Genomic DNA, 14,493 nt, shown 5'->3' with positions numbered 1-14,493 from the left:
CCAATTGTAACTGTTGCTAGGGGATGTGTATGGCTACAATAAGGAAGAAACATTATCATTCAGTAACGGTAAAGCTACCTCTGGTAAATAACATTTCTGTGTTGCTTCCAGTCAATTGGTACAGATGCAGGGAATGAGAGAATTTAGAAGCTGGTGACGTGAAAGATAAACTACAATACAATATTAATTCAAGGAATCTTATGGCACCTGCTAGCTATCATTAGCGTGTTTTAGCAGATTTTGCAATGAACAAGTGTATATGTGGGCTTGGTTCTGTGAAACTCCATGTTTAGAAGAATTAGAACAACTCTCACTGGGTCCATCATGTACACCAGCAGGGTTGCCACACCTTAAAATGTTTTCCTAATGTCAAGAGTCTTTCATTTACATTTGTGGGCTGATGGCTAACCTTGACATAAGTGGAATTATTAGCGGCATAAGTAGATAAGTGGAATAGCCTCCCATCAGAGGTGGTAGAGGCAAATACAGTAGTACAATTTAAACATGCTTGGGATAGGCATATTGATATCCTTACAAAAAAATAAGGATCAAATATGGTTTGAGGTAACCTGTTTAAAAAAGGGGCAGACTAGATGGGCCAAGTGGTTCTTATCTGCCGTCAAATTCTATGTTTCTATGTTTTAGCTGTTGTTGAACTACACATCCCAGCCTGCCCTGCATCAGTTTCACATTGTAAAACTGTAGCAGGGCATGCTGGGATGTGTAGTTCAACAACAGCTGAAGTGCCAAGGTTAGCCTTAGCGGAGCTAAAAGAACAGCGTTCGAGTGCTTAAACTGAGGTACCGAAGGGTGGAGATCACAGCTGCAGTCTGGAGTTGATTGTTTCAGCCTGTGCAAAGTCCTGGGTATTGCTATCAGAAAGGGCAAAACAGCAGTAAATAAAGCTCATGGACATAGAAGACAGATTAGTGGTGTACAGACAATGGGCCAAATGTAATAGAGTGTGAGAATCAGAAAGTGAGAGATTTGGGGAGTTTTCCTAATTTTTTTAATTATTATTTTAAGCGGCAATCAATTACATGGCAAGTTCAACCTGGTTTTCCCATGTAAATGATTGCCACTTTAAAAAAAAATGGGAAAACTCCCCAAATCCCTCACTTTCTGATTCTCAAAAACTCTATTACATTTGGCCCAAGAAATGTATAACAATGACAGAATAATAAAAAAGTTACAAAGTTATAAAGAGAAGGATAAAAAAGCTAAACTGTTTACATTAGTTCTGAATATGTAGAAAGATGGTCATAGTACTACTCTGGGAAATAATAGTTTCTATGAACTGAACATTTCAAATGAATGTACTGTAATTACAATGTTTTTAATTTCAGAATATCCAAATGGTTAGAGACCTGTAGGGTTATGTGTTCAGAAATGAAAGCATTATAAAATAAGTGCTGCAATTCCCAGTTGTTTCTTTAATAATGTTTGTTGGTAATTTAGCTATTTTGTATCTAGCCTTAATAGTTCCATGCTGATTTCTATTACCCGTAACATAAAATTAGTCACATATAGTTTAATTTAAAATGAGTATATAATTACTGATTACCTGGCCACTGCGGCGATTTCACTGCAGCATGTCTAATTATTTCTATACATGTAATGTACTGTACAGTGTAGATGATATAACATAAAACTAGCATACAACTGTATTTCCTAACTGTACACATAAATATCCCAACATAGAAATATAAAGTATTGTTCATTTATCTGTAATAGGCTTTTTGGTTTGAAATACTGTCTATTCCATATTTCAGCATACTGGGCCTGATACATAAGCTCCATACACACTGGGCGATTTTACCCAGCTGATGAGGAAAATCGCTGGGATGAAAAACGCTCAGGGTATACACACTGAGGGGGAAATTTACTAAGATGTGAAATACACTTTACAGGCCATGTTGCTATGGGTAACCAATCAGAAGCTACTTCTTATTTATTTTTCACCCTCTAGAAGATAGTAGACAGGATCTGATTGACTGCCCATGGGGCCTTATTCGAGTTCACTCTTTCAGACAAAATCCTTTTTAGATGGACAAAACCATGTGCACTGCAGGGGGGCAGATGTAACATGTACAGATAGAAATAGATTTTGTGATTTTTTGGTGATTCTTTGCAGGGTAAATACTGGCTGCTTTATTTTAACACTGCAATATAGATCTCACTTTGAAGTAAAACCCCACCCAAATCTAATTAGATCTGCACAAGTTACATCTGCCCCCCTGCAGTGCACATGGTTTTGTCCATCGAAGAAGGATTTTGTCTGAAAGAGTGAACTCGAATAAGGCCCATAGCAACATGACCTGTGAGGTGTATTTCACATCTTAGTAAATTTCCCCCTGAGTGTTTTTCACCTGTTTTAGTGATTTTTCCGAGCATGGAGGACTTTCCATAGCAGGACGCTATGGAAAGCCGTCCACCCCATCGCTCATCTGCTGGTAATACCAGCGGATGAGCGGCCTGGCCAGTGATGATGCGGGAGCGCGCAGTTGCATTTACCGCTTTTCCTGTACACACGGAGCTGGTTTTAGCTCACAGTCGACCGGTGTGCATGGGCCATTAGTAGGGTTGCCACCTCATCCCTTTAAAACTGGAGACATATTAATTACACAGGTTCTGTGGCTGGCTGACTTCAAGACTCAATTTTTTTTTTAAACAGCCATCAGACTTCATTCCAACTGTGTTTTTTTAATCAGCCACAGAACCTGTGTAATTAATATTTCTCCAGTTTTAGGGCCAGATGCACTAAGCTTCAAAAGTGATAAAAGGGAGAGTGATAAACAGCCAGCCAATCAGCTGCTGCCTGACATGTCACAGACTGTGTTTGAAAAATGCCAGACAGGAACTGATTGGTTGGTTGTTTATCACTCTTCATTTTATCAATTTTGAAGCTTAGTGCATCTGGCCCTTAAAGGGATGAGGTGGTTACCCTAGCCATTAGTCACACATAATAATATTACAATTCTGGCCTCTTCCAGCAACCCAAAATCCCATGTGAACATCTGCCTGTACATTTATCTGGATACATCTATGCACCTGTGCTACCTTCAGCCTGGAGAGCAGAAGTCCTCACTCTTAACAATGCTAATACCTTCTCCATGCTTGGTGCAAAGGCATCTGACTGAAAAAGTTCAACTCAGAATAGGTTGCAACTGTTTACACACTCACTGCATGCCCAGGGGATAGTTCTCCTATATGCAATGCCCATTCGGCCGACATTGAGAACTGACTTAGATGTTATGTATTGTGCAGTTTGAAAACAAAAACGTAAGTTGTGATCACGCTCAGCATTGCATGCAAGTCAGAATTAGGCCCCTTATGCTATTGACTCTTATACTGTATATAACATTGTAATTATATAAAATATACTTGCCTGTTATAAGTTCAACTATTTTAAACTAATGTTAAGCTTCTATCCTTGCATTACAGAACTATCTTCGAGCCGCCGACGTTAAACTGATGAGACAGCTGCTTATCATCAATGAAAGCATTGAGTCTATCAAGTGGATGATGGAGGAGAAGGACATCATCACCAGCCAGGGAAGCAGCCTGAGTGGGAGCCTTTGCAGCCTGCTTGAGAGTCAGGATAGTTCCTTACAGGGAAGTTACACCAGTTTACATGGCTACAGTGATGGAATGGATGATATATCAGTGGGAAGTTACCTGGATACTCTTGCAGACATTGTTCCAGGACATAGTACTCCAGATTTCGATCAATGCAGTGATATACAGCAGAGCCGTGAAAACTATCAACCACTACGCAATGAAAGCAGCCATCATTTCGATGAGTATTATTGCTTTAGATAGATGAAATGACGACAGTCCATATTGGATGATTGGCAGGCTATTAATGCTTTTAACCCTTTGAGTGCCAACATCTCTGTGAGAGATGTTCAGAATAAAATTGCCAGCTTCGCTCACATTTGTTATATAAATTCAAATAAAAAATGTTGTGTAAAAAAAGTTTGTATTTCCTATATAAGGTTCACATGACAGGTCATTATGGGGAATAAAAATGTTTGCTTGGCAATTTTCACACCTATTTTGACAAAATCGCTTGGCACTCAAAGGGTTAATAGATCCTAAAGACAAATGCAATGCACACATAAGTTAAACAGGAACCCTAAACTTTGTGTCTACTGTTCCTTGTTTCTGAGATAAATGCTTTGTTACTATTTATTACTGAACTTGTAATTTTACACATTATATAATGTTTTGGCACAAATCTAAATTAAAATATGAATGAGCTGGTTTTTTTTAATAATAAATCTGGGAAACGGTTATGGATAATAATACAACTGCCACTTGTTGCTATGCTCTAGGTAATTATTTTGTACTGTACTGGACACAATAAAAATTGTCACTGTTGCCGAGCAGTAATATCTTCATTAGGATGTCTTGTAGTGCTAAGATACCATACAAGGTGGACACACTAGTGACTAGTCTTACCCATCATATGGCACCACAGTTTATCTACTACTAACATGCACTATAAAGATCTCCACAATTAAGGGAACCTGGATTAATCCTGCGTACCTCAGTATCGAACCACATATAAAGACTGTTCTCAGTTTCATTGCAGAACATTTGCACTCTTTCCATCAGATCTATACTCAATGACATTGGATCTTAGCCAGTCTTGTCTGTACATAGCCTATCCCTATATTTATATTTTAATATATTGTTGATATGAGATATAATTGGTGACCAAATTCTAATGCCCCATATACACACAGGGTGACTGAGCCTCCGCGCTGAGCTATACTGCGTAGCACAGATCGCTCAGCACACAGTGCACACAAACTGCATGCAGTATAAATCTAGTCAGGTGATGGCAATGCGTGAGACCACCCATTCCCGTTGCTGGGGGCCAACACACGTAGCGATACATGCTTAATTTCTAAGCGATCTAGTCAGATCACTTAGAAATAGGGCTGCAATCAAAAAAACTAATGTTTTAAGGGTACTATTTAGTTTGAAAACAACCTGGCCTGTTCAAGTCTGCAAATGGATTGCGAAAATCACATCAATCGGTGTCGCTCACATTCAAATGATTTTCCCAGTCTGTACATAACTCAGAACCTACTCTGCCTGTGGGATAAAAACAGGCTGATGGAGGCCAGAGTGGACATCGCAGACCCTACCTGAAAACGCCTGGTCACACTTGCATTTTTCCTGAGAATCCCAGAAAATGGATTGGGTGTCACAAACGTCTTCCTGTCAATCAACTTGCAAATGGTTTGCAATCAGGAAAGACACATGCAGGCTATGATCCATACGCGTACACAGTCATTCGGTAATCAGCCTCCTTGGGAAATCACAGGGCTGGAATAACCCCCCAAGTTCAGCCAAATATTGAAATGAGGTTAGCCATTCATAGACATAACGTAACATTTGCCACTTTTATAACAAACATGACTTTCTGTTTCATGCTATATAAACAACACTACCAGATTGATATATAACATAGGCTCCAGGGCTGGTGCAAGGTTTTTCATCACCCTAGACAAAACTTCTGCTTACTATTTCCATCACCCACACACCAATACCAACTTTCCAGAACCTCAGGTACAAGTGTGGAGTTGGCGTGTCAGAAGTTTAACACCTGCTGCTTGCATTAAGGAGGGACTGTGGTTGACTCACTAAGCAGTGTAAAGGTGGCCATACATCAGAAAGATATTGTACCCAATCATACAATCTCAATTGATTGTAAGATGGATTGTATGCAGATTGTGTGCACATCTTGTGTACATAATCATGCAGCAGATGGATTGTATGACTGATTGTATGATGGATTGTGTGTCCAAAAACCACCAAGGACTGCCGGGGATTTCAAGGGAAATTGTACACAATCATGAGCGCAATCGATCTTAAGATCGATCTTTCTGATGTATGGCCAGCTTTACTTCGCTGCTTAGAGAGCCAACTAACACAGCCCAGTCTGGGCTGACTTAAGGTGGCCATACATCAGAAAGACCGGTCTTAAGGTGGCCATACACACACAGATTTATCTTCAGATCTGTTTGGTTGGAACAAAGACATGGTTATGGATGAGAGCAAATGACAGTTGACCATTTGCTTGGAAATGCCTGAAAACTGACAAACTGTCTGTCACGGCCGAAGATTCTGATGAGGTCGTGTGGTGCTCAGGGACTGAGGAGGAGGCAGTAGTAGGGTTAAAACGAGCAGGTTTAATAAAGGCTGTCATACAGGACTCAAATACTTCTTTGAGAACAACTGTAATAGGAATCAAAGTAAATGGCAAACGATAAATGTCCAGAAGACAATGAGGATGAATGTCCAGAAGACAATGATGAAGAAAATCCTGATGAAGAGATGAAAAGATGGTGGCAAATAGAGGATCCGGAACTGGAAGAAGATGGGAGGTGACTGCGGCTGGAGGTAGCTGAAGAGGAGGTCTTTGGGGAATCCAGGAGAAAGCACCCAAGGGTACCAGAGAGAAGCTGGCGACCAGCGTGACTGGAAAGGAGCACTGGATCTGAAGCCAAAGCGAGCTGACGGACACAGCTGGGATAGCAAGGACACAATGAGTCAGGAGCCTTCCAGGAAGTGCACGGCACAGAAGACTCTTTGCACTGACACTGAGTTACCTGGGCAGATCCTCTATATGCATAGAAGGCGGCTGCCATTGGCTATCACAGTGAAACAGGTGTGCAGCTCTGACCTGGCCCAATCCCCTGTTTGCCCTTAAGCAAGATGGCGGCGCTGGTCTCAAGGCACCCATAGCCTAGAGTGAGACCACGCTGCAGACTTCCATGCTGCCCTCCAACACTGCCGGACCTTTGCCTGCCGCCTCACCTGACATGGAGGCCGACACACGCCAGCCGACTGCGGACACGGACGGGTGAGTACAGGACCCGCCGTGTACCGCCGCGGCGGCGCGTGACAGTACCCCCCCCTTTTCGGGTAACCTCAGGACATTTGCGCTTCTTGTGAGGATTCTTCTGAAAAAAGCGCTTAACGAGACTTGGGGCATGTAAATCAGCTTGATCCACCCAGGAGTTCTCCTCCGGTCCGAAACCAGCCCACTCCACCAGAAATTGATGTCGAGAGTTGCGATAACGAGAGTCTATGATTCGTCTGACCTCAAACTCAGCATCCTTCTCGGTATTGACCTTTGAGGGTCGGGGTACTTTCTTTTGGAAGATGCTTAATTTCAATGGTTTGAGAAGAGATATATGAAAAGAATTAGATACCTTCATAGAAGATGGAAGCTGCAATCTGTAGGACACCGGGTTGATGACTTGGGTGATGGGGAATGGACCAATAAAACGAGGGGCAAGTTTCATCGAGGGTACGCGAAGTCGAAGATTGCGGGTAGACAGCCACACTCGATCCCCTACTTTAAATGGTGGAACTGCCTTTCTTCGCTTATCAGCTGCTTTCTTATATCTGGCAGAAGCTTGAAGAAGAGCTTTGTGAACTTCAGCCCATATCTTTTTGAAACGATGAAGAGACATGGAAGCTGCCGGAACCTCCGGAGACGGCAAACTTGAGAAATCAGGGGACCGTGGATGTTTGCCGTAGACTGTGAAGAAGGGTGTAGTACCTGAAGAGGAGTGATAAGAGTTGTTGTGTGCATACTCCGCCCAGGGTAATAGATCCTTCCATTCATCTTGAGAGGAGGACACAAAAAGTCGAATAAATGTCTCTAGGTCTTGGTTGACACGTTCGGTTTGCCCGTTAGTCTGAGGATGGAAGGCGGTGGAGAATTTTAATTTCACCTGAACGGCAGTACACAGAGCTCTCCAGAACTTGGCGACAAACTGCACACCCCTATCGGATATGATCTCTTTGGGCAACCCATGAAGCCTGAAGATGGTGGATATGAAGAGTTGGGCTAGTACTGGAGCCGAAGGTAATGATTTTAGGGGCACGAAGTGGGCCATTTTGGAAAATCGGTCGACTATCACCCAGATAACGGTGTAACCGCTAGAGGAGGGTAATTCAGAAATGAAGTCCATCGACAGATGAGTCCATGGTTCCGTTGGGATGGACAGTGGTAGCAAAGCCCCAGCTGGGGGAGTCCGAGACGTCTTGTGTTGGGCGCACTTGACACATGAAGATACAAAGTGTTTTACATCCTGTCGAATGGTTGGCCACCAATATGATCGTAGGAGAAATTGTAAAGTTTTTTGTACCCCGGAATGTCCAGCAAAGCGGGAGGCGTGGCCCCACGTCAACAGCTTCTTGCGTAAATTGGGCGGCACAAAGGACTTGCCTGCAGGTGGTGTAGGGTGAGGAGAGACATGAGCAAAAACGACAGGGTTCAGGATGGACTGTTTAAGTGGTTCAGAATCTGAGCTGGGATTGAAGGACCGAGACAAGGCATCAGCTTTATTGTTTAAAACACCTGGACGATACTTGATTTGGAAATTGAAGCGTTCGAAGAACATAGCCCAACGAGCCTGGCGTGAAGTGAGACATTGTGCTTGTCTTAAGAAAGAAAGATTTTTGTGGTCGGAAAAAACTGTGATCTGGTGACGAGCCCCCTCTAACAGATACCGCCACTCCTCGAAGGCTAACTTAACAGCGAGCAGCTCCTGTTCTCCAATAGGGTAGTTCTTTTCTGCCGGGAGAAATTTCTTGGAAAAGTATGCGCAAGGGTGAAGCTCTGCATCCTCTCCTTTTTGCGAAAGAACTGCTCCTACTCCGTCAGAAGAGGCGTCAACCTCCAGGATGAAGGGTCGGTTCACATCAGGTTGAAGAAGAATTGGAGCGGTGATAAACGCCTGTTTCAGTAGTTGGAAAGCCTGGGTAGCTGCGGACGGCCATTGGGCAGGATTGGCCCCTTTTTGGGTAAGAGCCGTCAGAGGTGCTGCTATGGAGGAGAAATTGCGGATGAAGCGGCGGTAGTAGTTGGAAAAGCCGAGGAATCTTTGCAAACCTTTGAGAGTGGTTGGGGGTGTCCAATCTTGAATAGCGCGGACTTTTTCAGGATCCATCTCCAGCCCAGTACTTGAAAGAATATGACCCAGGAAGGGAATTGACGAGACTTCGAAGGCACACTTTTCGAGCTTACAGAAAAGCTGGTTCTGGCGAAGACGGCTTAACACCTCCCGAACGGTGTGCCGGTGAGTGCTGAGATTGGACGAGAAGATGAGGATGTCATCTAAATAGACAACAATGGAAATATATAACAAGTCCCGAAAGATGTCATTCACGAATTGCTGGAAAACAGCTGGAGCATTACACAGACCAAACGGCATAACGAGGTATTCATAATGTCCATCTCGGGTATTGAAGGCCGTTTTCCATTCGTCCCCCTGGCGGATACGGATCAGGTTGTATGCTCCCCTCAAGTCTAGTTTGGTGAAGACCGTGGCCCCCTTAACTCGGTCGAACAATTCAGTGATGAGGGGCAGCGGATAGCGATTTTTAACGGTGATGTCATTCAACCCCCGATAATCGATACACGGTCTCAGGCTGCCATCTTTCTTCTTGACGAAGAAGAAGCCTGCTCCTGCCGGAGAGGTGGATGGCCGGATAAATCCCTTCTCCAGATTCTCCTGGATGTATGCCGACATGGCCTCGGTCTCAGGCAACGATAAAGGGTACGTTCTTCCCCGTGGTGGTGTCTTGCCTGGAATGAGATCAATGGGACAATCCCATGGCCGGTGGGGCGGCAATGTATCGGCACCTCCTTTACTAAAGACATCTGAAAAAGACGAGTATGGTGCGGGTATGGTGGAGGCAGGAAGCTGGGGAGAAAATGCTTGAGGTTTGCTCAGAAGAATAGGAATAACAGGAGATAAGCAAGAAGAAAAGCAGTCCTTACTCCAGGCCTTAATCTCCATAGTTAGCCAGTCGACATGGGGGTTATGCTTGGTAAGCCACGGCATCCCTAGGACTACAGGGTGAGAGGACTGAGGGAGAACCAAAAACTCTAACTTCTCTTGGTGCAGGGCTCCAACTTGAAGATGGATCGGTACCGTCTGTGAGGTGACATGGCCACTGGAGATGTGGCTGCCATCGACGGCTGTCAGGACCAGAGGTTGTTCCAGTGGTTGGAGAGGTATGGAGAGTTGTGCAGCCATGTCGGCCGAGATGAAGTTCCCAGCCGCACCTGAGTCCAGTAGAGCTTGCATGGACGTTTGTCCCCGAGGAGTACTCAGGGTGACTGAGATGGTAGAGTCTATGGTGGAGGGAGCAGGCGATAACACTCCTAATCTAGCCTCCCTCGTGGAGATTAGGAGCGGTCGTTTCCCGGACGAAGAGGACAAGAGATCAGAAGATGAGAAGATGAAGCGCAGTACATACAGAGATTATCTCTGCGACGTCGGTTCTTTTCTTCGGGAGAGAGACGGGACCGATTTATTTGCATTGGTTCTTCTGTGGCAGAAGGAGTAGATGATCCAATCTTTACAGGAGAAGTAACCACAGAAGAAGAACGAGGTCGAAAACGTTCAGAACGAGTCCTTTCCAGTTGTCGCTCGTGAAGCCGCAGATCAACTTTATTGCACAAGGAGATTAGCGCTGTCAGAGTGGAAGGGGTGTCACGGGTAGCTAGTTCGTCCTTGAGACGGCTGGAAAGACCATTCCAGAACGCGGCGACGAGAGCCTCTTCATTCCACTCCAACTCCGATGCTAGTGTCTGGAACTGCACCACATATTGGCCCACCGATCTGCTACCTTGTCGAATTCTCAGAATCTCTGCAGCGGCTGATGACACTCGACCTGGTTCGTCAAAGATTCGTCGGAAGGAGGCAATGAAATCATCGTAGTTGTTTAGTAGAGGATCTGCTCTCTCCCACAGAGGCGAAACCCACTCTAGGGCAGATCCCGAGAGGAGGGAGACAATGTAGGCTACACGCGCCTTGTCAGTTGGAAAGTTGGAGGCTTGGAGAGTGAAGTGCACATCGCACTGATTCAAAAACCCGCGACATCCTTTAGGAGACCCATCGTACTTGCTGGGGGTCGGCAAATGTAACTGAGGGGGAATAATGGACCCGACTGGTGGCGTGGCGGAAACTCCTCCCGAGGATACTGAAGATGTTGCTGTAGCCGCTGGAGGGGTGGTTTGTGAGGAAGTCAGTGATTGTAAAAATTGCGCCACTTGCCGCTGTGAAGACTCCACTTTTTCCAGGCGGCCCATAATGCCTTGCAATACGTTTGCCAGAGATCCCTGATTTTCACCCGACTCCATCGGGTCAGTGCAAACTGTCACGGCCGAAGATTCTGATGAGGTCGTGTGGTGCTCAGGGACTGAGGAGGAGGCAGTAGTAGGGTTAAAACGAGCAGGTTTAATAAAGGCTGTCATACAGGACTCAAATACTTCTTTGAGAACAACTGTAATAGGAATCAAAGTAAATGGCAAACGATAAATGTCCAGAAGACAATGAGGATGAATGTCCAGAAGACAATGATGAAGAAAATCCTGATGAAGAGATGAAAAGATGGTGGCAAATAGAGGATCCGGAACTGGAAGAAGATGGGAGGTGACTGCGGCTGGAGGTAGCTGAAGAGGAGGTCTTTGGGGAATCCAGGAGGAAGCACCCAAGGGTACCAGAGAGAAGCTGGCGACCAGCGTGACTGGAAAGGAGCACTGGATCTGAAGCCAAAGCGAGCTGACGGACACAGCTGGGATAGCAAGGACACAATGAGTCAGGAGCCTTCCAGGAAGTGCACGGCACAGAAGACTCTTTGCACTGACACTGAGTTACCTGGGCAGATCCTCTATATGCATAGAAGGCGGCTGCCATTGGCTATCACAGTGAAACAGGTGTGCAGCTCTGACCTGGCCCAATCCCCTGTTTGCCCTTAAGCAAGATGGCGGCGCTGGTCTCAAGGCACCCATAGCCTAGAGTGAGACCACGCTGCAGACTTCCATGCTGCCCTCCAACACTGCCGGACCTTTGCCTGCCGCCTCACCTGACATGGAGGCCGACACACGCCAGCCGACTGCGGACACGGACGGGTGAGTACAGGACCCGCCGTGTACCGCCGCGGCGGCGCGTGACACTGTCACTCATCCATAACCATGTTTTTGTTCCAACCAGCCTGGTCTGAAGATAAATCTTACTAGTGTATGGGCACCTTAACAATCATGATTGTGTCCAATTTCCCTTCTACTCCCGGGCAGTCCTTGGTGGTTTTTGGACACACAATGTACTCACAATCTGTCATACAATCTGTCATACAATCCATCTGCTGCATGATTGTATGATTGCAGCTTCATTTAAACAGGGGGCTGGCCTACTAGGATCAAAAGGATAGGAGTATCAAAATTCCGTTTATTTATTTATCTTACAGGTTTCCACAACTACCAATCTGCTCACATCTGCTGTTTTATTCCATTATAAAATAGCAGGAATAAAGGAATCCTCTGAAAACTGTTTTCAGAGTAGTGACAGAATTGTGCAAAAGGACGTCCACCGCTCTCATCAGCCGCCCCCCCTTCTGCTGCTTGGATACATCTGCGGCTCCCAGCATCTTCACTGCTGCTGGCCGCCCAGAAGCTGCACCTCTCTTCTCTGCTAGTCAGGGAGGGAGTGTCACATGACTCTGGTCAGAGGCATAACTAGAACTTTGCAGGCCCCATAGCAAAATTTTTAAAAGGGCCCCTTCCCCATTGTCACTAAAATAATAAAATGCCCCTTGGGGACAGAAGAAAGAGTGAGGGGAGTGAGAGACAAAGAGGACATCCAGAAAGAGGAGATGTGGGCAGTGAGGGGAGGGTGAAGAGAGAGAAATTAAAAATAAAAAATAAATTAAAGGGGTGCAGGGGATTCTCCAAAAGAGGGGGGAAAAAGAGGGATAATGGGGTAGATGGGGGAGATTAAGAGAGAGGGGTTGAGTAGAGGGGAATAGAGAGATGGGGTGGGGTGAGTAAAGCAGGAATTTGAAAGGATTCCGATATTAACTTTTTTGTCCCTCCTAATTCCCCCCCTGCACTCACTGTTTCTGGGTAAACTGCTCAGTGTCTCTGGCTACTAGGTCTCTTGCATAACGCTGCTGAGTCTCCTGCACAGCGCCGCCAGATGCCGGTGTTTCCCACTCATCAGCGGCAGGCAGCAGCAGGGTTTCCCGCATAGTGCCACTAGTTTTCTTGCACAGCACTGCCATCCACCAGGTCTCCAGCTCATCGGCACCAGGCAGTTGCAGAGTCACTGTGCTTTCGTGGGGTCTCCTGCAGTGGCTTCAGAGTTGCCAGCAGCAGTGTCTTCTGCTCCCAGCACTGTTGAACTAGGGCATAAGACGGCCCGCAGCCACTGCCTGGCGACATAATTTAAGCTGGGCTGGGGTGAAGCAGAACTGTCGGACAGCAGAGCAGTCAGTGACGGTGCAGGGGGAGCAGTGGGCCCCCAGATCAGCTCGGGTAACATAGCAGCTGCACCCTCGGTAGTTACGCCACTGACTCTGGTTGTATGAGCCATCTAAAGACAGATTGCATGTGCTTAAAAGCACATGCAATCTGCTGCCAATCCCATCTGATCTGACATGCAGCACGTCAGATCAGAGGACCAATTCTCCAATCTCCTGGGGCCGGGAGATTGTGTGATCGTATGATTGTGTACACACGATGTGCACACAATCTGCATACAATCCATCTTACAATGCATTGAGATTGTATGATTGGGTGCAATATCTTTCTGATGTATGGAAAAGGAAAAATAAAAGTAGCGCTACTTCACCAATGAACATGTAAAATATACCATTTAATAACATATAAAACAATTTAAAACACTTAAATTAAAGTGAGGAGGATCCGTTCCTATGTACACCGCCAATGATGTCCACATAAACTCCAATGTTCCAAATCAAACTCTGGATAGATGAAGTAACACAGTCCCCATATGAGGGTGGTAGAATTTTATAGTTACCACAGTGGTTGTCACCTGGGGCCTTATTCTGATCGGTGCGGCCCGATCAGAATATGCGGCCGCGACCGTGCAGGCGAATCCCCGCCTTCCATACGGATCGCCACCTGCCGTCCGTACGTGGATATGTGGCGATCCGCATGAAATTGGACGGGGATACGCCTCCTCCATCTTGGGAGCAGCCCCTGCATTCGATGGTCGCCGAACATCGAATGCAGGGCCGCACGCTCCACCAGGTCCCGCCACACAAGACCACACGGACACTTGTCCGTGTGAAATCATGTATGGGGGCGGGCAGCTGACATCCGGCGATGTCAGATGCCCGCCCCGTACCCACGCGTCACGGCCTCATTACCATGCATACGCCCCGCGTTTGCATGGGAACGCCCATGAAACGCGGGGCGTATGCATAGGGTAATGAGGCTAAGTAGCCCCTCACGCCCCTCTACGCCCCCTGTGCGGCGTATAAAGAATCTGTGCGGCGAAATCGCCTGCACATGCGCAGAGTGACCTCTGCACATGCGCAGACGATCAACATCGGCGGTCCGTCCGCATGCGGGAATATCCGCACCGATCAGAATAAGGCCCCTGGAGATTATGTTCCTAATTGGATTGCATTGCAGCATGAGATTCTCCA

General features: G+C 46.0%; 1 protein-coding gene across 1 annotated transcript in view; it reads left to right on the top strand.

The window, feature by feature from the left end:
* Window positions 1–4,388, top strand: part of LURAP1L (leucine rich adaptor protein 1 like) — a 65,079-nt gene extending 60,691 nt beyond the window's left edge. Inside the window, exon 2 of the mRNA XM_083185938.1 lies at window positions 3,445–4,388. Within this exon, the coding sequence (XP_083042064.1) occupies window positions 3,445–3,822 (378 nt within the window). The 3' untranslated portion in view covers window positions 3,823–4,388. The remainder of the gene's footprint in view (window positions 1–3,444) is intronic.
* Window positions 4,389–14,493: the final 10,105 nt, after the last annotated feature.

The sequence above is a fragment of the Crinia signifera genome, chromosome 1 (genome assembly GCF_055691185.1).
Source record: "Crinia signifera chromosome 1, ASM5569118v1, whole genome shotgun sequence".
Lineage (NCBI taxonomy): Eukaryota > Metazoa > Chordata > Amphibia > Anura > Myobatrachidae > Crinia > Crinia signifera.
The sequence above is the reverse complement of the archived record's forward strand: the minus strand, read 5'-3'. Positions and strand labels throughout refer to the sequence as shown.